The sequence below is a fragment of the Indicator indicator genome, chromosome 11, assembly GCF_027791375.1.
Source record: "Indicator indicator isolate 239-I01 chromosome 11, UM_Iind_1.1, whole genome shotgun sequence".
Lineage (NCBI taxonomy): Eukaryota > Metazoa > Chordata > Aves > Piciformes > Indicatoridae > Indicator > Indicator indicator.
In genome coordinates, this window is record NC_072020.1 from 5,467,344 (window position 1) to 5,490,100 (window position 22,757).

Here is a 22,757-nt window from a genome sequence, read left to right on the forward strand (position 1 = left end):
GGTGTCCTGCCAGGTGAGTCCCCTCGATGGACTTGGGGAGCAGGTGCCAGATGCAGGGGGCGCGGGGACTAGGGAAGCGACAACTCGCTACGGCTGTGACAACTGCCGGAGAGGAATCTTCTCCAGCTTCCCGCTCGCAAAACTGACACAAACTGAGGGGACAACACCGACAGCGACTGGGTGCGACACACCGCAGGGACAGCCCAGCGGGAGCAGGCGGCAGGCCGGACACGGTCGCCCTTTCCTGACACGACAGGCGGCCGCGCGCGCTGCCCGCCCTCCGAAACCCCGAGCGCCGGGCCCCGCGCGGCGGCACCTCCAATGGACAGGCTGCGACCGCTCGCGCACAGCGCCCTCTTCCCGCTACGCCTGTCGGAGGCTCCACCCGCACCGGCTGGCCGGCTCCCCACGCATGCGCGATGTGAGGGCCGCCGCTTTCCCGCCCGCCGTGGAGGCGCCGGGCGCTGGGTGAGGGGTCGGGCTTGTGATCGCGTGCGTGGGTAAACCGGCAGTGCTGGGCGCCCGCTGCCGATCAGGGGCCGGTGGGTGTGCGGGAGCCCCCGGCGAGAGAAGGGACCACTCTGGGGAGGGGGCGCCGACGGGAGGCGGCGTGGAACAGGCCTGTGGGACAGGGACAGGGGCAGGGGGTCCGAAGCTCCTAGAGGTGGACGATGCGGCCCACCGCTGCGTGGTTCCGGGCTGCGCCGAAGATGTCGGGGCACTAACTGGGTTTTGCTTCTCAGTTAAAGGATGAAAGGTAGCAAGGAGCCGTTTTTTGTGAAATTTGTAAAGTCTTCTGGGAACTTGCAGTATTTTTTTAAAGCTCTTGAGGTAAGTAGGTTTGATCATATCTCGCTGAGCGTTGTGAATTATTTAATTGATTTTTGTGGTTGGCTTTGATGTAGCTTGTATGTATACAACCGGAAATAAAGCTCTTTCTATGATAGAGGTGTTTAGTGTTTAATAACCTTTGTTGAACAAGAGCAATTTTGTTGACAAAATTACTTCTTGAATAAAGAATAATTATCATTTCAAAACCTGTTGACATAAAGTCATAGAATTGTTTCCATTGAATCTTTAAGATCATCGAGTCCAACTCTTAACCTGTAGTGAGAGACATGTAGCTTGTAAGGCCTGTGGTGTGGTCACTCATCTAAGCACTAAGCAAGCTTAGGAAGGACACTGTGGGTTGTTTTTCATCTTGAGAGGTTAAGCAGAAGGGAGCCAAAGGCACTGTGTGGCAGGATCAGGTCCTGAAAGTGTGCATGTTGAATGTTTGAGTATTTTGAAGACCTGGGGGAATGAGGGTGGCATCCAAGATGTATTTTAGCCCTTCTGCTGATACACTTTCACTTTGTGAGGTGCATCACAAGTACAACAGATAGATCTATCTGATGTACTTGTGTCATTTCCACAGGATTACCTATTTGTGGTTTGTTAAACAAATTTGTTTTGTGTTGTTTTTCTGCAGTCTATAAAAGAATTTCAACCAGAAGAACACCTCCAGATCCTTGAAGAAGAAGAAGCACTTAAAATAAAAGAAGATGATAAATCACTTTACATTTGTGATCCTTTTAGAGGTGTTGTTTTCAGTCATCTCAGAAAGGTAGGCTACCCATCAACTTATTTCTAGCTATATTCTTTTATAAGCATCCCTGCCCATGCCTGTACTCTTTATGCTCAGTCTTTTTTGCAGTGAATGTAGCAGTCTGAAGTATTCACAGTAAAATCTATAAGACTTCACTCTTTCCTGTATTCAGGGAAGAAGATGACTAGCAATACATAAAGATTATTTTGAAGCACATGGGACAGTTCTAGTTCTGCTGGAGTAGCTAGGCTGACTCACACTTTTTTTTACCTCCTAAGTGACAGGATTTTGTTTGCCCTGCAAGGAATTGTGCAGCAGACAGAGATGTGATAGAGAATTCCAGCTGGCCTGCTAGCTGTAGTATCTGCTACTTTTAGTGAGGCAGAGAGCCTGAAAATCTGCATCTGAAAGTAAACCCAAAACTGACAGACCAAGGGCCCTGCGTTCCTCAGGAATCTGGGGCTGGGAAAGCTGTCCTTGTACTAGTGTATCTTCTGCCAATGCTCTTTTTGGTTTGTTCCCTGTTATTTTGTTGCAGCTTGGTTGCAGGATCGTTGGACCCCAGGTAGTCCTGTACTGTATGGAGTCCCAGCGCTGTGTTCCAAGAGCGGAGTATCCTGTGTACAACATGACCATGGCTGATGTAACAGTGTCCTGTACCAGCCTTGAAAAAGACCTTAGGGTAATGCAGTGTACAGAGGGGCTTGTTTAGCTGGTTGTCACTGTAATTTCCTTCAGATGTGTGGAGAAAGCAGGAGTCTTATATGTGGTATATACATGTGTATGTGATGGTATATCTGTGCATGCACGTGTATATATTACATGAGCACATGGATATACAATCATACAAGATTTCAGCTGTATTACCATAGGAGTTAATGTGTGTTTTAGGGGTTTTTCTTAACTGATTAGACAAATCACTTATCTGGCTAGTTTGTGGCTATCATGATACAGACGTGTTCTGTTGCTGGTTACTCAGAACTACATGGAGTGGAGATTTAATGTCCAGTCAATTGTGGTTTAAATAGTTTACTTTTTTTTGCTTTTCTTAGAAGTTTACTTTGTATTTGTTTCAATATTTCTTTCTAATTGGTACTAACTAAAATGTCAACCATCTAGAAAGCTTTACTTATGCAGTATGATTGCGTTATTATGGGTGTGTATTATGTTTGACTTACAAAGGTGAATAAAATAGAAATTATATATGATGGGTTTTATGGCTTCCATATATGCCAATTTATACCCATTTTGTATTTTTGAACAGTTTTTAGGAGAAACCGTGGACAGTTAAATCCGTGATTTTTTTAAGGTGAATGTGTGATGTAGGCTATTTCTTTTTTATTGATAGCTTTTCATAATTCTTTACCCTGCCCAGGAAGAAGTTCATAACTATGTGCAGATGATGGGTGGACGTGTGTACAGAGACCTCAATGTGTCAGTAACTCATCTTATAGCTGGAGAAGTTGGCAGCAAGAAATACTTAGTAGCTGCTTCTCTGAAAAAACCTATTTTGCTTCCCTCTTGGGTTAAGATGCTGTGGGATAAGTCTCAGCAAAGGTATTAAAACACAAACCCAAACTGGTTTTGTTTTGGGAAATGGTAATTCTAACAGTAATACAGACAGCTTGCTTTTTCTGATTGACCTGGAGGAAAATCATGTTGTCTTGCTTTCATTCCTTTAGCATGCTGAGATACACTGAGGTTAGCATGGAAGACTACACCTGCCCTGTGTTCCTGGGCTGTACCATTTGTGTAACTGGCTTAAGCACGTCAGACAGGAAAGAAGTCCAGCACCTCACTGCTGAGCATGGAGGGCAATACACAGGGCAGCTCAAGATGAATGAGTGTACTCACCTCATAGTCCAGGAGCCAAAAGGTAGGACTTGCAGAATGAAATACTATTTTCACTTCTTGAGTTGAAGCAGTGTAAATATGGGTAAGCATGAGAGTTTGAACAATCTCTGTTTCAGTGTTGCTCTTGCTGTTTCTGCTTAGGGAGTCACTGTTGATGGGAAGAGTAATACAGGGGGCCCCTTTACTCTGCACTAAAGGCATGAAAAATGAAAAAAACCCAGAGACCCAGGTGGTATTTAAGGGGAAAGGAAAGGGAGAATTCTAGAGGGGCTGGAATAATGCAGAAAACAAAGCTTTTGGGGAAAGCTGAGAGGGACTTAATTTATATACTGATTGAAATTGAACTGTGGACTAATGTTTTTTAAGTGATCTATTCTTTGTGCCTTCTGAGCTCACTGCTAAGGTAAAATGAAAGCTCTTTCCTCTTAGGAAAATGTAAATGATTGTAGTTGCATTGTGAGAAGAATGGGAAGGGTTTTCTTCTTTTCTCCAATTTCCTTCCCATTCCTCATGGGAAATATCTGGGACTTCTTAAATAAAAACTCTTCCCACCTGGCTCTTGAAAGTTTTAAAGCCTTTTTTTTTGATTAGTGCCTTGTCATACTGTATCCATAAGCTAGCCATCAATGAGTTATTTTGCTCTAACTTTATTTAAAGAATAATTAAGCATCTTTACAGAAGAATTCAGGATAACACAGCTTGCATATTGAAACCAGTTATTTGACTTGTAAAATGTTCTTAATGTCCAGCCATCTTTCTGTGGTCACTGTTTGAAGCACTGGCTTTTTGGTGACTTGTGATTGTCATTTTGTTTACATTTGAAAGGCCGGAAGTACGAATGTGCCAAAAAATGGAATGTGCATTGTGTGTCTGTGCAGTGGTTTTCTGACAGCATCCAGAAAGGCTACTGCCAGGATGAGACAATGTATAGAATAGAGGCTGGAACAAAACAGAGTAACATGCCCAGTACATCAACACCTACAAACCACGCCAGCAAGCTTGACAGTAAGTAATACCTTTTAAGATATGTTAAAATAAGATAGGAAACATTGTTAGTAAGGAGAGAAAGCTTTCAGATGAGTGGAATGCTGCTTGCTTTTTCAGTTTGCACTCTGACCCAAAGCACAATAGATTGTTCTTCATGCACATTGAGTATTCCAACACGTGTAGGCTTCAGCGTGTGAATAACTTCAAAAGCTGAATAATGCATATGATTATCTGCTTAAGAATCAATGGTGTGTCTCTCTGAATCCTAAAAGAGCATGGCTGTTGATACATTTGTAGTTTAAACCAAGTGTCTGTTAGGAATTTAACCTTACAGCAGTCTTAGGGGAAAAAGAAATGCTGGGGGGTTAAAAATTATTATTTGTTTTTCTCTCTTTTTTTTTTCTTCATGTATTTGTTTTTACTCTACGCTATAAACAGAGGGAAAGTGAAAGCATTTTGTAAACAAACAATATAGCATGAAAGACACAGCCAGTTTAAACATGTCTTTCCAAACACCCATTGCTGATGACTACTACCAGAACTGCCTGAACAGGATCACTTACTGGGTTAGCACCACCAAGGAAACACAGGAAATTCAGATTAGGTATTCTGGAAGTTCCATAGAACTATTAAATCACTGAGCTCTATACTAATTTCTCTTAACTAAAGACAGACTTACCTATTTTTAAGAGTTTTCTAATAAACTGGAATAAAAGCTTTGCAAACTGGTCTCATTGTCTCCTCATAGAAGACATCCGTTTGGAAATAAACAGAAGATGCATAAGCACCCTTGCTAGTAAGATCTGTGTGTAATTAAAAGCCTTGATTTTACTGTGGTTATACTTACCTAGTATTTTTTTATTCTTCAGACTTTACATTTTCTTCTTGCACAACAAAATTGTAGGTGGTGGGTTTGTATTTCACTAGTGAAGCAGCAGAGAGAGAGGAGCCCAAGCTAATGCATCTCTTTTATTTTTATTTACAGATCATACCCTTTCGGATGTCAGCCACATTTCCAATATGAGTTCCAGTGTTGTTAGTGACACTGCATGTAGTTCTGCTATGAGCAGCAGACTGGATCCTCCTCCTGATGAACTGGAAAACTTGGATATAAGTTTGTTTCAAGCCCCTGAAGATCTGCTAGATGGGTGTCGAGTATGTTTAACAATGTATACTTTGAAATGTTCTGTCTGAACCCTTCTGTGGAAGCAGTTAGGCTGAAGCACTGAACAGCTGCTGCTTGAGTAAATTGTTGTTTTTGTGGTCAGTAGCAAATGCAAGATCTGTTTTGTGGCCACATGCTATAGCTTTGGTTGGGGATTCTTTCAATTAGTAAATATTGATGTTTCTGCAGATTTGTTTGCAAAGTTCAATTGTCCATTTCAAATGGTGAACTTTATTGCTTTTCAGAAGCTGTGGCACTAGTTTCTGTGTTCTACAGCAGTCAAAACAATCTATAGCAAAGTAGCCTGCTTTAATTTTTTTCTTTTTTTTTTTCTTTTTTTCACAAAGCATTTTTTGCTGCTCTGTTCTCTTTGTAGATTTATCTGTGTGGCTTCAGTGGCAGAAAGCTGGACAAGATGAGAAGGCTTATCAATTGTGGTGGAGGTGTTCGATTTAATCAACTTAATGAAGATGTTACCCATGTCATTTTAGGGGAGAATAGTGATGAGCTGAAACACTTTTTGGACAAGACAGCCCACAGGTTATGAGAACAATATTGCTTAAAGTCTACTTCCTCCTTGTTGCTTTTCCCCCACAACCTTGTAAACAGGAGAACGTGTCATAATTGGAAAATTCAGATTAGTTATTGACTCCAATTACAAGACTTACAGATAGTCTGTTTAAATATGTGTGTTAATGTATTGAAGAGAAAGGGTTTGGCAACAGAGCAGTGGCAGATGTGATTTCCATGATAGAAAGTAAGCATGAAATTCTCTGTTCTCAGACTGAAAGAATTAAAAAAAATCTTGAGGATAAAGTGATCAAAGCTTGCTTAGTATTTGAGTTAGAAACTTCAGGTGTATATCTATAGACTATTATTTGTAGAGGGGGAAAGAAGGCTCTGTTCTGAAACCTGATGGAACTTGTTTTTGTAACACTATTTTAATAGGCCTCATGTAGTGACAGCAAAATGGTTGCTGCAGTCATTTAGTAAAGGTTACCTACATCCAGTGGAGCAATTCATCCCTCTAAACTATCAGCTGTTGGAGAATCCCATTTTGGAGCAACCTGGAATGAAATCAGTTCTTCCAAAAAATAACAGTCTCTTGAGGAAAGAAGCTGTGGAAAATACAAAGCACCAGAAAGCTGCTGAAGATGACTTCCTCTCTCAATATGTAAACAATGACTTTACATTAGGTATGTTCTAGGCTCAGCGTTACCATGGGAGGTTCAACTGTTCATGATTAGTGTTTGAGTTTTGCAGCATTTGCTTACTAAAAAAATGGCCACATCTAGTATGCTAACTTGAGATTGTGTCTTAGAACCCAAATGTTAACAGGCCTAGAGAGGGCAGTTTGTAACTAAAACCTGTTTGCAGAGATCAGAATGCTGTTATTTGTTCATGAAAGTGTTTTGAGTTGTCCTTCATGTTCTTGTCAAGCCATTAGTGTGGTTGGTTGTGATTTTTGTTTGTTTGATTTGTTATTGTTTCCTTTCAGATGAAGTTGATAAACTAACGTCCAGAACCTTCAGTGATGTTACTCACTTGACTGTTCAAGGAGAGAATCAATCTTCCATTGTTGATGCTTCTTTGGGAGAGTCTTCAGCACTGGCTGAAGGAGGCTTGTTTGTCAGAAAGAGGTTTCTGCTGCTGGGTTTTGGTGAAGAGGATGAGTCCTGCATTGCAGATACCATAAAGGAGAATGCTGGGAAAGTTCTGCCACTGCAAAGCAGAACCATTGCAGACTATGCTGTGGTACCTTTACTGGGGTGTGAGGTGAAGCAAACTGTTGGTGATGTTGTCACAAATACGTGGCTGGTGAGTTACAGTTTCAGTTCTGCAAGTAAGCAGGTCTCTGTCTTGGAGCTGTGTCTTGTCAGAACAGGGAGTTAGTGGTAGCTTAAATATAAATAATACAGTGAAAGATTGTTTCATTTGAAGTGTACTGAATGAAAGCATGCTTTAAACCCTCTGCAGCTGCAAGGTCTTTTTTATCTGTTCCAGTTCATTTTCTACAGGCTTGTTAAGGCTTGTTAAGTAGGACTTCATTGTCATGACTGAAAGACCTGTTACATGAGTCTGACAGCATTCTCTCTAAATAATGAATTGTAGAAGGAGCCAGCTGGCTAATAATGGTTTCATTTGGTATCTTCGTGCTTACATTTTCTTATTTTACGCTTTTTACAGCTTTTTAACTTGTTGCAGAAGAGCAAGTCAGACTTCCAGCTCAAAATCAAGAACATTTAACCCTAGTTGCCAAGAGCAGGCACATGATGTAGACTAAGCACTGTTAGTTGTATTTCAGTACTTAGGTAACTTTCTGTGAAGCAAATCTGTACAAGGCTTCAGATCATGCCTTGAAGGGAGCCTCCAGGGTTGGAAGAATAGTAACTGAAACGTTGTGAATCATGCTTCAGTATATCAAGTCTGACAGAATTAAAATAACCTAGAAAAGAATTTTGATTCTATTGGAAATAGGTTGCCTCAAATGGAATGATGGAAGCAGGATTGCTTGTTGCTGAGTCCAGAAATGCTATTGTGCAGTTGCTGAGGTATTGTTGGGTTTGTTGCTCTTTGGCTTGATTTGCACTTTTATCTCTTTGACCTTCTTTTAGGCAACATGTGTGGAACAGCAGCTCCTTTTGGATCCCCAGTCCAATCCACTTTTCACACCAGTCCCAGTAATGGAAGGAGTTACCCCTTTGGAAGGTTGTGTTCTCTCTTTCAGCCTGTTCACTGGTGCAGAGAGAGATTCTCTGGTTTATCTGGCAGGACTGCTAGGAGCTAGGTACGTTTCCTTTCAGCATTTCTTCTTGTCCTTAGCCAGTGTGGCAAAATCCTTTATGCTTTTTGTTTAATTTCTTACAGGAGTAACAAATATTGAAGTTAAAAGTCTTTTGGATTCTGTTAATTTACAGAAGCTTGTCCTGAAGCAATGAGGTGGTTTTTTGTGGCACTTTTACTTTCCTCTCCTTTGCAGAAATTTAATCAGTATTCACAGACTAATTTCTTCCAGAATATGCTCAGTCTCTTATTTCCCAATGACTCCATCTCAGGAACATTTTGCTCTGCTTTGAAACAGAGCAAAAAACTCAGTTTTTCAGATGCTAACTTTCGAGTTGCACTTCAGTTGTCTGGGAGTGGACCATTGTTCCTCTTCTTCAGTGATATCTGGTTGAGCCTCATAACCATTGATAGTACACATTTCTTAGGACCTAGGATGCTGAACTGCTTACTCCTAGGTCATCAGGATCTTTGAATAACAGTAAGGAAAACATTTAGACAGGAAGTTGTAGGAAGATAGCAAAACGTTGCTGTCATAGGAAGTAGCAAAATTGTGTAGCTTAGAGTGTCATTTGATCTGATTTGTAGTCTGTTTGAACTAGATTCTTTGCTGGTGAGTCCTCAGTCCTGCTGTCTTGTTGAAAGGTTGAGTCCTTGATGATAAGAGAGGAGCTGTCCTATAAAGAAAACTGTTTGTTTGAAACTGATGCTTGCTGGCTCCAGGAAGGACTCCAGCCTGTCCCATTAATCTTGCAGAAGAATGTTAGGCCCAGGCCCAGTGTATGACTTGGATATGTGAGGACTTGTGGAGTAGAGAAATGTTATGTTTCCAGTGCTGCTAGGAGCAGAACATTATCGTTGAACTTTTTGTTTGTCTGTTTATTTGAGGGCGTAGGTTAGTGCAAAGTGAATGGCCTCAGATAATTCTACCAGTTCTGTTTCTGTTGCTTAAATGCACTTAATAGCATAAACGTGCCCTAGGTTTATTTTCTTTGTTACTAGATGAATATTTTATTAATTTCAGAGTCCAAGAGTTCTTTGTACGGAAAGCCAACGCGAAGAAGGGAATGTTTGCCAGTACCCATCTCGTGGTGAGGAGTCCAGATGGTTCCAAGTACGAAGCTGCCAAGAAGTGGAAGCTGCCGGCAATCACTGCAGCCTGGCTTCTGCAGTCTGCAAGAACTGGAAAAAGAGCAGATGAAAGCAAGTTTTTGGTTGAAGATGCAGCAGCTGAAGGTTGGTTATTAGCAAGTTAGGGAATATCATTGTGTCTTTGTGCTGTTAGTTCACAACAAAGAAGGCAACTTTGGGTTTTGTCCTAACACTTGCAAAGTATTGCAGATAAAGGATCTTTTTCCTGGTATTTTTTCCGGTCCTTAATAGAAATGATACTGTGTTAGTTGAAAGTCTCTTGGAGCTAGTGGGGTCTTGTGGTTGTCAGTCAGTTGGGAATCAAACTCTGTGTCCCAGCTCTGTTTGATTTTGACACACACACTGCTTTCTAGGTTACATGGGAGTTGGTAGATCCAGCTTTCAACTTCACCCTTGTTAGTCTGCAATGATACAATGCCCCTCTGTTCAGTTCTTCATGCCTGATTCATCTTCCCATGCTTCTACTTTCCTGGTTATTTTACATCTTTACAATTTTGCAAGATTTCTTCCATATAAAGTTGCAACTTAATCCTGAAGGCTGGCAGCCCTATTTTACCAGTGCCCTTGTGAATTAAAGACACAGGTCACTAAGTCAGAGGATGAAAGTGATGTTGTTGGCATGGGCACATCTTGTCTGTGTATTGTATTCTTAAGGAAAAAAAGTGATGGGGTGGGGGAAATAAGCAGTAAAATGTCAAAGGAAATCTTGTACTGATCTCTGTGAGCTATAAGGATGGTGAGTCATGCTTATCTAGAAGTATTTATGATGGACAAGCTTTAAGGGCTTATTTCTGTCCAAATCTTGGGCCTGTTAATCCAAAGGCACAAGGAACTGGCTGTGTCCATAGCGACCTAAAGAGGCATGATTCACAGTTGTGAATATGAAAGAAATAGCAGGTAAGAAGCCAGGGAGGAGGAGTTACCTTTAATATTGGAAGGGAAGGGTTTGTTGTCTGTTACATCTTTTTCTTGGATTTGTATTTGATAGTTGTGCAGCGCATGTGAGCTGTACAGGTACGTGTGGAACTGCAAACACTGTGAGTGCACCAGACTTTGCTCGCTCCTCTTCAGACACTTGGTCAAGCTCAGTATCAGTGCAATTCTAACTAAGTAGCTAGCTGAAAGAGACACTTAATGTACTGGCTTTTAAAAATACAGTTGCCACTTAGCATTTGTTAAGGGGGGTATGAATTATTTTGGGGAAGAAAGGACCGATGAACATTTTTTTTTTTTAAATAAATGTATATGTGAGATCTGTGTTTGAAAGACCAATCATGTTGCTTGCTTATGTTGTCTTTGTTTCTTCTACAGATAAGGAAATTTCCATTACTCAGCTTAGCAAGACACCAGCAACTGTTAAATCTCCTGATTCAGAACAGCCTACATATCTCCTCAAAGCTGGAAAACAAACAGCTGTGACCCCTCTTGATATCAACAGGTTCCAGAGTAAAGCTTTCCAAGCTATAATCTCTCATCATATTGGGAAGTCAACCCCTCTTGCACAAGGGGGACTGCCACAGAAAGAACCGTCTTTACATCTTGATACACCATCAAAATTTCTTTCCAAAGACAAGTTGTTCAAGCCTTCTTTTGATGTAAAGGTGAAAATCTCTGCAAATGTTTTAATCTGTAGAGCTAGTGGGCTTAAAGATACTCATAAAACTCAAGCACAGCACAGGAACTGTGCTCACCCCTTGCTAACTTTCAGGCTTTCCATTTTTAATAAAGCCAGTAGCACGGGCTCCATTCATTTGTATCTGTTTCTAGTTAACGACCTGTGCACTAAATTTATTGATTAGTAGATGCTGTAATGTCCCTTGTGCTTGTGGCCCCTTCCTCGTGCATTCTACACCTCCCACAGTACACAACCTGTGTTCTTTACATCTGAAAACTGAGAAACGTACCAAGAAGACTTAAGTTGCTTGAGATATTTGTAAACAAATGTTTGCTTGTTTTGTGATGAAATGCCACTCTAATGACAGGTTTTAATATAATACCTTTATAGCAATTACAAATTGAAAAATGCATTAGAGGTTTGGGTTCCTCTTTCCCACTGTAAAGGATATAAAAGGCTAGAAAAATTGATAGTCTTAAAACTGAAAACAAAGAAACCCCTGACACTGTGTCTGTGTTGAATAGGTCTTGAGTGACTCAAGTGTGCTTTGGGAGGCTTCATGTTGATTTTTCATTTTCAAGGCCTTAACTGAAAGATGAATGCACTGAACTCCTGCAGAGTTGTTAGGGTTTCTCAGGGAGCTGTTTGTGGATTGGCTGTTTTGTTGTGGTTTTTATTTGAACACTTCTGCCCACAATGCAACAAAACTCCTATTACACAACCAGAGGAATCCTATGTTCTCTTTAGTTAATTCTGCTTAGGGGATACCTTACAGCAGCCTTCCAGTACTTAAAGGGGGCCTACAGGAAAGGTGGAGGAGGGTAGTGGTAGGGCAAGGTAAAGGTTTTAAAGGTTTTAAATTGAAAGCTGCTACTGTAGTACACTGTCCTGGTTTAGCAGCATGAAATCTTACTCCAGGCTGTATTTTTGAAGCTTGCACTTGTGTAAGGATTTTGTAACGCATTCACGAAGCTGAGTCAGTTATTTCTTTTTCTGTAGGATGCTCTGGCAGCTTTGGAAACTCCAGGAGGTCCTGATCAAAAAACCAGGAAGCTGAGCACACCTCTTTCTGAAGTCATCTGCAGAAACTTGAAACTGGCACTGGCAAACAGCACAAGGCATACAGTAGCTCTTAGTGCCAGCCCTCAGCTGAGTGCTGCACAGCCAGAAGCGGTAGGAAATTTGGGGTTCCATTTCTGGAGCATAGGCTTAGATGAGAAAATGCCACATCCCTTGTGATTTAAGTGACAAATGAGTTTGTGAGTTGCAGTGCAGTGAAATACGTCTGTGGCAGCAGATCTGATGGTTCTCTGATTTCATGTTGAGGAAGTGCTCAGTGTGTGATGGAAGAAGCAGAATGTGTTCCAAGAGACTGTCTGGGAGTGAATCTTCTGATTTTGGGTTCTTAGAGCATGGAATGACAATAGTGCTGGGTTTGGAAGCAGCAAAGATGAAGTGTATTTATCCTAGGTTTGTTGTTATTGCATGTTTTATTGCATGCTCAGTGAGGGTGACAGAACCCTGGAGCAGGCTGCCCAGAGAGATTGTGAAGTCTCCTCTGGAGACTTCCAAGACCCACCTGGATGTGTTCCTGTGTGGCCTGCCCTAGGTGACCCTGCTCTGGCAGGGGAGTTGGACTCAATGACCTCTGGAGATCCCTTCCACCCCCTGACATTCTGTGATTGTGTGATTTTTGTTATTGATACAGAAACCTTCCCAACATGACTTTCTGTTTGTATCCCTGCTGCTTGAACAGGAAGAAGAGCCCAAGCCTCTAGCTGATGTTGTTATATATGTTAGTAAAAAACTGAGCAAGAAGCAAAGTGAGCTGAATGCCATAGCAGCTTCTCTTGGGGCAGACTACAGGTATCAGTGGATGCACACAGCTTCTAAGCTTCTGCACTGATGTGACTCCTAATTCATACAAGTCTTCACATTCTAATTTGCTGTGACCTTTAGCTACAGCTAAACATGAGATGGTGACATCTTAAATGATTTCCATCTGCTTCTAATACAGAGCAAGGCCATTGATCCCACTACAGCCACAGGCTCTATGTTCTTGATAAATCTCTGAAGTCTGCTCACATTTCAGAATATTTTTTTAATTTCTTTTTTGAAGAAACTATAAAATACGTTTAGCTTTTGGGTAGTTTAAATTTTGCTTTATACTCTAAAAGTTGATTCTGATCTGAATTTGTGTTTGTCCTTGACTCAAAAGTAATTATTTTAAGAGATTGTAAGCACAGCTAAGTTAGAGTGCTTAGAAAAGCTTAGAAAAAATAGGTTATCAAAAAGAAGCCACAAACTGACACTTGTGACTGAAGGTAGAATTCTGCTGCCACTAAATCTAATTTGCATATTTTGTTAGTGACTTCTGTAATGTTGTCATTCATGATGTGGATGAAGAACTTGCCCTTGCATTTGGTATTAGCTTAAAAATGATAAAGATATTTGCAAATACTAATTTTTATCTGTTTAAATGTTAGAACCTGGCATTGTGTTTTGAGCTTCAAGGACCAGTATTTCACTTGCAGCTCAATATGTCAACAAAAGCTAAAGCTCTCTCATCCTGGCTCACATTCTTTTCAGAAACTGATACAAAACTCCACTTAAAAAAGAAAAACAAACAACAAAACAAACCAGAAGCAAAAAACCTCCTTTTCCACATTTAGCAGATTTAGTTGTGCTTACTTCAAGAGTACTTTCAAAAGACCTAGAAGTTGTTCTGTCCTGACACTAAATGCTTTTTGATGAAGAAAGTGGGCTCAGTGCTTACTCAGGCATAACAAAATAGACAAAAATACTTCAACATGAACAAGGCCTAGGACAATTTCTGATACTTATTGATAGGAATTACATCTTCAAGTAGTATTTTTGTTTTCTTTTCTAGATGGTGCTTTGATGAAACAGTAACACACTTCATCTACAAGGGAGGACAGAATGACAACAATAAGGAGTACAAGTCTGTTAAAGAGCGGGGAGTCCATATTGTTTCTGAGCATTGGCTGTTAGAGGTATGGAGCCCGTGTTGGTCCCCTGTTAAAAGGGAAGGGAAATTAAGGTTTAAAAGCAGTTCCCTGGCAGTGGATTTTCTGTTTGTATTTATACTGAACATGTACAGGAACTGATGATTTGAGTGATCAGTTTTCATTGATGTACTTTTGCCTTCTTATCCATGAGGAGAAAGCTTCTCTTCCTTTGGGCATTTCTACTGTGTGTTTCCCAGAGAGCCACAGTCTCCTCTTGTGTAAAGTACTTCTTTTGCTAGTGTTTTTATTGTACTTCTGCTTTGTTTTGCTGTGAAATTTCTTCTGTGTCAATCAGTTTCTCATCTTTCTGTTGTTCCAGAGCGCCCAGGAATATAAACGGCTTCCTGAATCTCTCTTTCCTCACACGTACAATCCCAAAATGAGCCTGGACATCAGTGCAGTGCAAGATGCCAGGCTCTCCTCCTCCAGTAAACTGCCGTCAACTGGAAGACCAGCAGAGGAAGATGAGGTATAATGTGTGACATGAATTCATGTCCTTTGAGGCTGTTTGGAATCTGTGGTGTCCTGAATCAGGTTTTGCTGGTAATTAACAGTAGCTATTGCAGGTGTTATTTAAGGATTGTCTGCATTTGTAATATTCCTCTTCTAGGGTGATGGGGGCAAATGCAAGCATTTCAGGATTAAAAGTGCTTTCAAGATTTGAAATGACATAGGTCCAGTCTTTGCCTTCGAGTAGAAAATTAGATCCAAGGTGTGAGCTTACCGTAGTAGACATTTAGAGTGCAGAATAAGTGTCATTGATGCTGCTGTTCACTTCTTTACTGTCATTGCAGTAGCAGAAGGGTAGATTTATTCTAAGGCAAGATTAACAATCGTCAGAATTTATACAGGTACTGAACATGAGTAAAAAGCCAAAAAAGAGGAGTTTGAGAATTCTACTTGTCTTCCTTGATTTTAGATTATACCAGTGGATGAAGATGATGCTGAAAGTGATGTAACTACTGACCAAATAAAGGAAAGGGTGACTCCAGGGGAAGGACATGTAACAAGAGAATCAAAAGGAGGTGAATGTGAATCAGTGTTTTACAAATAGTTATGGTGCTGAGGTATCATAGCAGATTCAGGTGCTGAATGTTAGGATCTGGAAGCTGTAGGTACCATTTCTGTGTGCTGGTCATGTACAGCTGTCCCTGGTGCCAGATAGAGGAAGGGGTTTTGCTCTCTAGTTTAAAGACTTTGACAACCCACAGGAGAGTTGTGATCATCCATTGCAAATTACTAAACTGCATTTTTTTGTTGTTGTTTTAAAACACCAAAGTTTGTCTTTGAGAAATCCCTGGTTTAGAGTATACCTATTTGATATGTAAATAAATGGGTTAGAGGCTAAATTGTATGAGCAAACTCAGAAATGAGCCAAGTGTAAATTTCTCCTTGAGTCTAGGCATAGGCCATTGGGGCCATACCATAGTTACCTTGGAAAACATATCTAAGAAGTCTTTTCCTCCCCTTAATGTGCTATCTTTGTCCTGATAAGGGGCTAGGGGTTGAAGCTAACTGGAATTTCAATTTTCACTTGTTACAAGTTTTGTTCTTTCTATTAAGTTTTAACTCAGGCACTAGAAATGAGGGAGAGCTTCCAGAAGCAGCTGCAGGAGATCATGTCTGCCACATCGCTAGTGAAAGCACAGGGGCAGAGGGGATCCCTTTCCAGGAGCAGCTGTGATGGCTCTCCAAGCACACCTGATAGCACGCGCTCTGTGCGCAACGGCCGCAGCAGGGTCTTGGAAGCTCTCAGGTATTGGTCTGATCTCACTTTGTCCTCCCTGTGCATACTGAAACATTCACTGAAATGGGAATAGATCTCCAGGCTTTTCAGATCTGTTCTTTCTTCACTGATGTGCTTAGGTGCTTCTCTTGCAATTGGAAGTCTTTAAGTGGACATGCTAGACAAAGTCAGAGTGCTTTCTTAATCCTTACTGGTTGGCCTTTACAAAAGTCACATGACAGTATGCTTGCTTCAGAGGTTTGAATTGGATTGTGCCAACTGATCTCTTTCTCTTCAGCTGAGTTAGTGTTACAGGTTTGGAAGAGAGCAGTGCTGCAGTATTCTAGTACACAGCCCATATACAAGTAGGAGGTACTCCTGTGAAGTGCCTCTGTGAATGTTTCCTCTCTTTTCTGTTTGAACAGAGAATGAGATCTGAACTCTAATGGTGGTGACCTACCACCATTTCTGTGAGAAAATACAGAAACCGTGGAAAAATTACTCCTTTACCTTGGTGTTTATTTGCACATTACTAGGTTCAGGAAGGAGTAGAGTACACTGCTTTTGGAATGATTCACAAATATGACACATAATAGAGACATTTCCTGCTGCTATTTTGGCTGCCCTTCTTCAGCCTTGCTGACACTTTGGCTCACAAAGCCAGGCTGCCAGAGTTGCTCTGATACTGAGATTTTTCCCTTCCCCAGTTGTGCTTTCTAGTAGCAAGGTGTGATCACCCACACATGGCTTCTGGGATGGTAGCCTCCTGTTACACAGGTGAGTACCTCAGGTGTCTCTGCTTTTTCCCTCAGGCAATCCCGTCAGGCCCTCACAGATATGAACACGGAGCCATCCCAGAGTGAGCAGATCATCTGGGATGATCCTACTGCGAGGGAGGAGAGAGCAAGGCTTGTCAGCAACTTGCAGTGGCCCAACAGCCCTTCGCAGTATACTGAGCAAGGCCACAGTAATGCCAGTAAGAATGTGGACGAGTCTGCCTTCAGAGGATCTTTAGCTGATGCGGAGATGGCTGCTATGGGTAAAACAACACATACAGCATCCTCCTTCTTTGGTTGCTCTTTGGGACTTGGAAAATACAAGTGGTGTTTGAATTCTGCCTCCAAAAATGAGTGATCATTGTTGACATTTCTTCAGGGCTGAAAATCCAGTGTACATCTTTGAGCCACCTTTCCTGTTTCTGGTTTTAGAGAAGCTTTCCTACCCACTGGCTGTTGAACACCAAGGCAGTGCTTGTTTAAAAATAGTCTGCATCAGCTTCAGGAAATCTTCCAAAGTATTTTTTTTGAAGCACAGCTGGTTTCCAGGTAGATAGAGTGGAATTCAAATGGGAGTACCAGTAGCAAAAGCTTTTGAATTGTAGGAGAAATACTCATAGGTGAAGAATGTTGACATAGGAAGAAGATAACCTCCTTGGGAATCTCAGATCTATGGCTCTCTGTTTTTGTGAGTGATCTTTTGTGGTAACAGTCTTCCTGAAAATGACCCTGTCCTAGAGGAGGTTGAAGAAAATTAGCTGAATCTATTTGATTTTTGGTTCCACTGAATCAGTGCAGCTTAGCTAAAGAAATTGGGTCATTTGAGGGTTGGGGTTTTCTTCAAAGCAAGATATCCAGGGACAAAAGTCTGCAGTATTGCAATGGTGGTTTGTGGTATAAAAAGAGCAGCTTTATGAAAGGCAGTGGTGAGATGCAGCTGTGCATGGTGTAGCAGCAGTTGTGTTTTGTCCTTTCAGGATAGCTGTGCTTTTATCTTTCTTCTCCCCACCCCCTCCCCCCCTCCACCCCGTTATCCATAACTGTATTTAACCAAGCACAAATTATGCAAGAATGCTTTGCTTTCACAGCTGTTCCTGAGGCTGGGCATGAAGATTTGATTGAAGGTCTGAAGACTCCTGAACGTAGAGATCCTGAAACACCGATTAAAGATCACTTGATCCCCACTCCACAGGCCCCCAGTATTGCTTTCCCACTGGCTAACCCTCCTGTGGCACCACAGCCCAAAGAGAAGGTTTGTCATATGAAGAAATAGTTACAATGTGTTCTGGGAGAGGTAGTGGCACTTGCTGGAGAGGCCACGAAGGTGATCAGAGGGCTCAAGCACCTCTCCAGTGGGGACAGGCTGAGAGAATTGGGGCTGTTCAGTCTGGAGAGGAGAAGGCTCCAGGGAGACCTAAGAGCAGCCTTTCAATACCTGAATGGGGTCCTGAAGGAAGACTGTGGAAGGACTGTTCAGAAGGGCTTGTAGTGATAGGATGAGGGGCAATGGTTTGAAACTGGAGCAGGAGACATTTAGGTTGGACATCAGGAGCAAACTCTTCTCAGTGAGGGTAGGAAAATACTGGAACAGGTTGCCAGGGATGTGGTCGAGGCCTCATCCCTGGAGACATTCAAGATCAGACTTGATGTGGTGGACGTTCAGAGGCCCTCAAAGTTAGGGGAATTCTGAATGCAGAAGGATGGGCATTTCTTACATGTTCACCTTGGCATTCAGTGGTTATGAGAGATAGATTTATGAGACTGGTTTGGCTGTGCCCTGAAGAAGGAGGGCACCAAGAGGATGTGAAGCAGAAAGCTAGCCTTGATTTGGTGAGATCCAAACTCTTCATCAAGTGATTGACAGATTTGGTTCTGCATTTCTTGGCTAAAACAGAACTTACTATAAAAACAACCCAGCATGTTTGGCAGAGGAATCATCAGCAGTCAGCCTAATCTTCCTCTTTTCAAAGTCTATTGCTGTATTTCCAGGCAGTTCCAGAGGATGAGCAGCCTGGGGAAGAACCAGAAACACACCGCAAATTTCAGCTGTCTTCTCTTAATCCTCAAGAAAGGTTTGACTACTGCCATCTGATTGAGGAGTTAGGTAGGAGATACTGGTGAACTGCAGAGAACAGTATGTGTCCATCTGTCTGTCTGCTTAGCTGTGGCTCCTTGGGCACAAGAAGGGGTTGCTGTTAGTGACTCTTGGATCAGGGCTCACATTTATGGCTTTCTCTGTCTGGGAAGAGATTTTATTATGTGCCAGCAAACAGCAATGGTTTTGTCTGCTTGCACTTCGCTTTTAGCTGTCTCTACAACAGCCTCTTTCTTTCACTGCTGGGAGTGCCTAGGATCTGCTGTCCTCTTTCTCCTTTATTCCAGTCTGTGTTACAGACACCGCTCTTTACCAGCTGCTTCTCCTCTTCCTTGCCAGCTCTGCCTGTGCCACTTCCATGATAGTACTCTTAGTGTAAATTGGAGTGGTGTATTTTTATCTGAGTGCATGAGTCTTACATACTGCAGCATGAGTCTTACATAACTGGAATCTAATTTCTCAATTCAAGGTGGAATAGTACTGGAGAAGCAGTGCTTTGATCCCAGCTGCACACACATTGTTGTGGGGCATCCTCTTCGGAATGAAAAGTTCCTGGCGTCGATGGCAGCCGGGAAGTGGGTCCTTCATCGCTCCTACCTGGAGGCATGCAGAGGAGCTGGCTGCTTTGTTCAGGCAGGTGCCCTTATTAAGGGATTATCATGTTGGACACTTTCACATGTATTTTGCACTGCTAGGAAAGGACTGAACCTCTCAAAACCAATTATCCAGGGGAACTTTAGAGAATACAAAGGCTGAGAAATTTTTGACAAGTTTTTCTCTGAAAACTGGTCCTGGACCAAACTCCTGGGTTAGGACAAATGAAATACCTGTATTTTTTATAGCTGCTTCTGGAAACTGAAGCTCACTCTTACCAACTGAATTTATTTGCATCTTCTTATGCTAGGTATTAAATCTTGATCCTTTCAATACATGAACATAAAACAGTTTTAAATAATCCAGCTCTCTGACCATGCCTATAAACATTCTGAACACTCTTACTTCCACCTCCTCCCCTCTCACTTACTTTACAGTTCTCTTGGGCCTGGCAGTTCTTACATCAACCAGGCTAACTGTAAAATAACGCCTGGACACTGGTTTGTATCCAAACCAGCTTCCCTGCTTTTGGAAGACACTGCAGCACTGTAGAGTCAGTGGTGTCCAGGGCATGGAGCTGCTTTGCTCTCTTGTTGAATCCCATTGTAGATGACTGCAGGAGGAGTCTGGCTGTGTCTGTGACTTCATGGCACAGGAAACATGAGTTCATGAGTTGATTTGGATACATATGTGTAATTGAAGTAAGAGATGTGGCCCTTCCTCAGAGCTGTTTCACCCAGACAAAGCCAACATACAAAGCCAGAATGACTTAGCATTTGTTCTGGGGTGGGTTTTGTTTGGTTGGGGTTTTTGGGGTGAGGCTATTTGGACCTTTTTTTTTTTGGTGGTTGGGGTTTTTTTGTGTGTGTGTTTGGGGTTTTGTTTGGTTTGGTTTTATTTTTATTTCTATTCCTGCTGGTAAAGTTGGCAGGACTGCTTTGTAATTCAAGATTATGGTTGTTCTAGGAAGAAGATTATGAGTGGGGAAGTAATTCCATACTTAATGTTCTGCCTGGAATCAACGTCAACCAGAAAAAACTAGCACTTGCAGCCATGAGGTGGAGAAAAAGAATTCATAAAGGGAGACAAGAAAGTGGCATTACTGAGGTACAATATTGTTGAAGTATTTAGATACTCCTGCAATAGACATTGTACAAAATGGGTAGACAGGACAGGGATTGTCACCAAGAAACACCTTTTAGGACAAGGTAGTCTGTCTTAATAAGAACAAGGTGGCTTAGCTGGATATACTCTAGTTAAGTAAGTTTGTTTTTTAAATCTTTAGTGCCGGTATATTAAAAGTCTTAATCTCCTCCTGACCCAGTGGTTCATGCTTCACAAAGCTGGGATGTGGCTATGGTTGTGTCCCTCAGGCAGCAGGGTGATATTTACACTGCAGAGCTCCCACTGGGGAGAAGACCTAACTTGGCCTTACCTGGAAACCACAGCTGCCACACCCAGCTGTGCTGGGTAGGTGAAAGCTGTCTGGATGGCATTTTTGGAGCTCTAGCAGGGAGCATGCTGTTGTGCTTCCAACAGGGCACAAGTTTACACCTTGCCTACTTGGAAGACAGGGTGAGTGCTTGTAGGAAGCAGTCAGTTGGCCTTGGGTACTGTTCCTGTAGCAGGTAAGGTAGTGCATGGGCTGGGGGAAATGTTGTCTCCAGGCAGCTGTTTGTCTTCAGAGGTGCTTCTGTACATGAATGCCAGTTGCTCTGGAGACAGTGCTCATGGCCAAGGTGCTTTGCAGAGATGGCTTTGCCCACACAGATGGAAGGGCTTGTTGGCAAGCTGCCTACTGCTGTGGTGGCCGACTAGTTCTGTGGTGGTTTTTCTGCCATTTGTTCTTAAAGACAATCAAGTAATTTTGTGTGGTGGATATTCCCAAAAAGGGCAGATTCTAGCTCCATTAATCTTTGTACTCTTCTGTTACCAACATACTTATGACTAAATGGAATCTTTTATCTAGGGAGCTTTCAGTGGTTGGAAAGTAATCCTGAATGTTGATCAGACCAAGGAAGCAGGCTTTAGGCGCCTTCTTCAGTCAGGAGGAGCAAAGGTATGCAGTGTTTTGTTGGGGGTTTTTGTTTATTTTTTTAATAATTAATTATGCATGTTTGGGGGGGGGTGTTAATTCTGCTACACTTCGTGCTGGGCATCTTCCATGTGACTAAAAGGTCTTAACTAACAAAATTGCTTGTACAGCATAGCTGAGACATGCTCAGAGGGTGGGAGGATAAAGGGTGGGAAGACATTTTGCAAGTGGTCAGGCAGAGCAGAGCTTGTCTGAGGTCACACAAGGCAGTGGTGCTGGTGGGAAGTGAGGACGTAATTTCTGTACCCTGCCTCAGTGAGGAGGGTCACCCTTCATGTGATGGTACAGAGCGCAGCTCGGAAGGGTATCTTATTTCCTGTGGGTTTGCTAATTAATTTGCTGAGTGAAATTCTAGCTAATGAGCTGCATTTGTCTTGGGGATGAAACACATGAAAATAAAGCCACTCTTTGCTGTGTTTGGGTATGCAGGTGTTTTCTGGTCACTCTGAGTCCCTCTTCCAAGAAGCGACTCATCTCTTTGCTGACTTCAGCAAGCTGAAGCCAGATGACGGCAGGGTGAACGTGGCAGAGGCAGCAGCCCAGGGAGTGAACTGCCTGAAACCAGAGTACATCGCTGACTACCTCATCCAGGTTTGCATGTTCCAGGGGGCTCTTCACCCACCCATGGCCAGATGGGGGCAGGCATCTCTCCTGCAGCACCCCCAGCTGCCCCAAGTTTCCTAAGGGGACTGGTGCTCTACCAGTTAGGAAGCCCCTTCTGCCAGCTGTGGCCATGTGTGCCTGTGCTGTGTGACCCATGGCCTTGACTCAGCTGCCATGGCTTGTTCTGCTGCTGCAGTGAAGTCTGCTGCAGGGTAGGGAGCTTGCAGGATGTGTTCCAGATATAGATGTCCAGCCCTTGGCTTGTTCCTTTAGCAAAGTATTGAGCTGTTTCTCAGAAGCTTCCTGAGCTAAACCACTTTATTTCCCCTCTGTTGAAGGATCCACCTCCCACAGTGGAGTCTTACCGCTTGCCAGAGGCTGGCTCTTGCCTTCAGCATCACACAGAACTTGCAGCAGGATTATCCCAGAAGAGAAAGGCACAGGGAGAAACAAGTGGAATCAAGAGATGCAGAATACGCTGAGCAAAGGCTGTGCTTTTGATCTGTACAGTTTTTAATTCCTATTTATATTTTTTAATTCTCACCACAAAAAATTAAAAGCTTCGACTTTCACTTCTAATTTGTCCTGAGATTAAAGAAACTTTCTAGTAATAGTCCTAGGAAAGCTGGCTTTGGTTACCAGCAACACCTGAAGCCAGGACAGTGAATGGCTTTGGGCAAGGATGCTGTTCTGC

At 42.4% G+C, this 22,757-nt stretch overlaps 1 protein-coding gene across 1 annotated transcript; it reads left to right on the forward strand.

The window, feature by feature from the left end:
- The first annotated feature begins 750 nt into the window (after positions 1-750).
- Positions 751-22,545, forward strand: TOPBP1 (DNA topoisomerase II binding protein 1). Its single transcript, XM_054385122.1, has 27 exons — positions 751-831; positions 1,472-1,606; positions 2,127-2,270; positions 2,964-3,145; positions 3,271-3,464; positions 4,268-4,447; positions 5,415-5,584; positions 5,971-6,134; positions 6,543-6,790; positions 7,093-7,412; positions 8,210-8,382; positions 9,403-9,614; positions 10,842-11,131; positions 12,145-12,318; positions 12,902-13,011; positions 14,036-14,159; positions 14,494-14,643; positions 15,094-15,199; positions 15,738-15,930; positions 16,713-16,939; positions 17,765-17,928; positions 18,666-18,780; positions 19,241-19,404; positions 20,332-20,472; positions 21,335-21,424; positions 21,890-22,051; positions 22,402-22,545. The coding sequence occupies exons 1-27, from the start codon at positions 751-753 to the stop codon at positions 22,543-22,545; spliced, it is 4,557 nt and encodes a 1,518-aa protein (XP_054241097.1).
- The last annotated feature ends 212 nt before the right edge of the window (positions 22,546-22,757 follow it).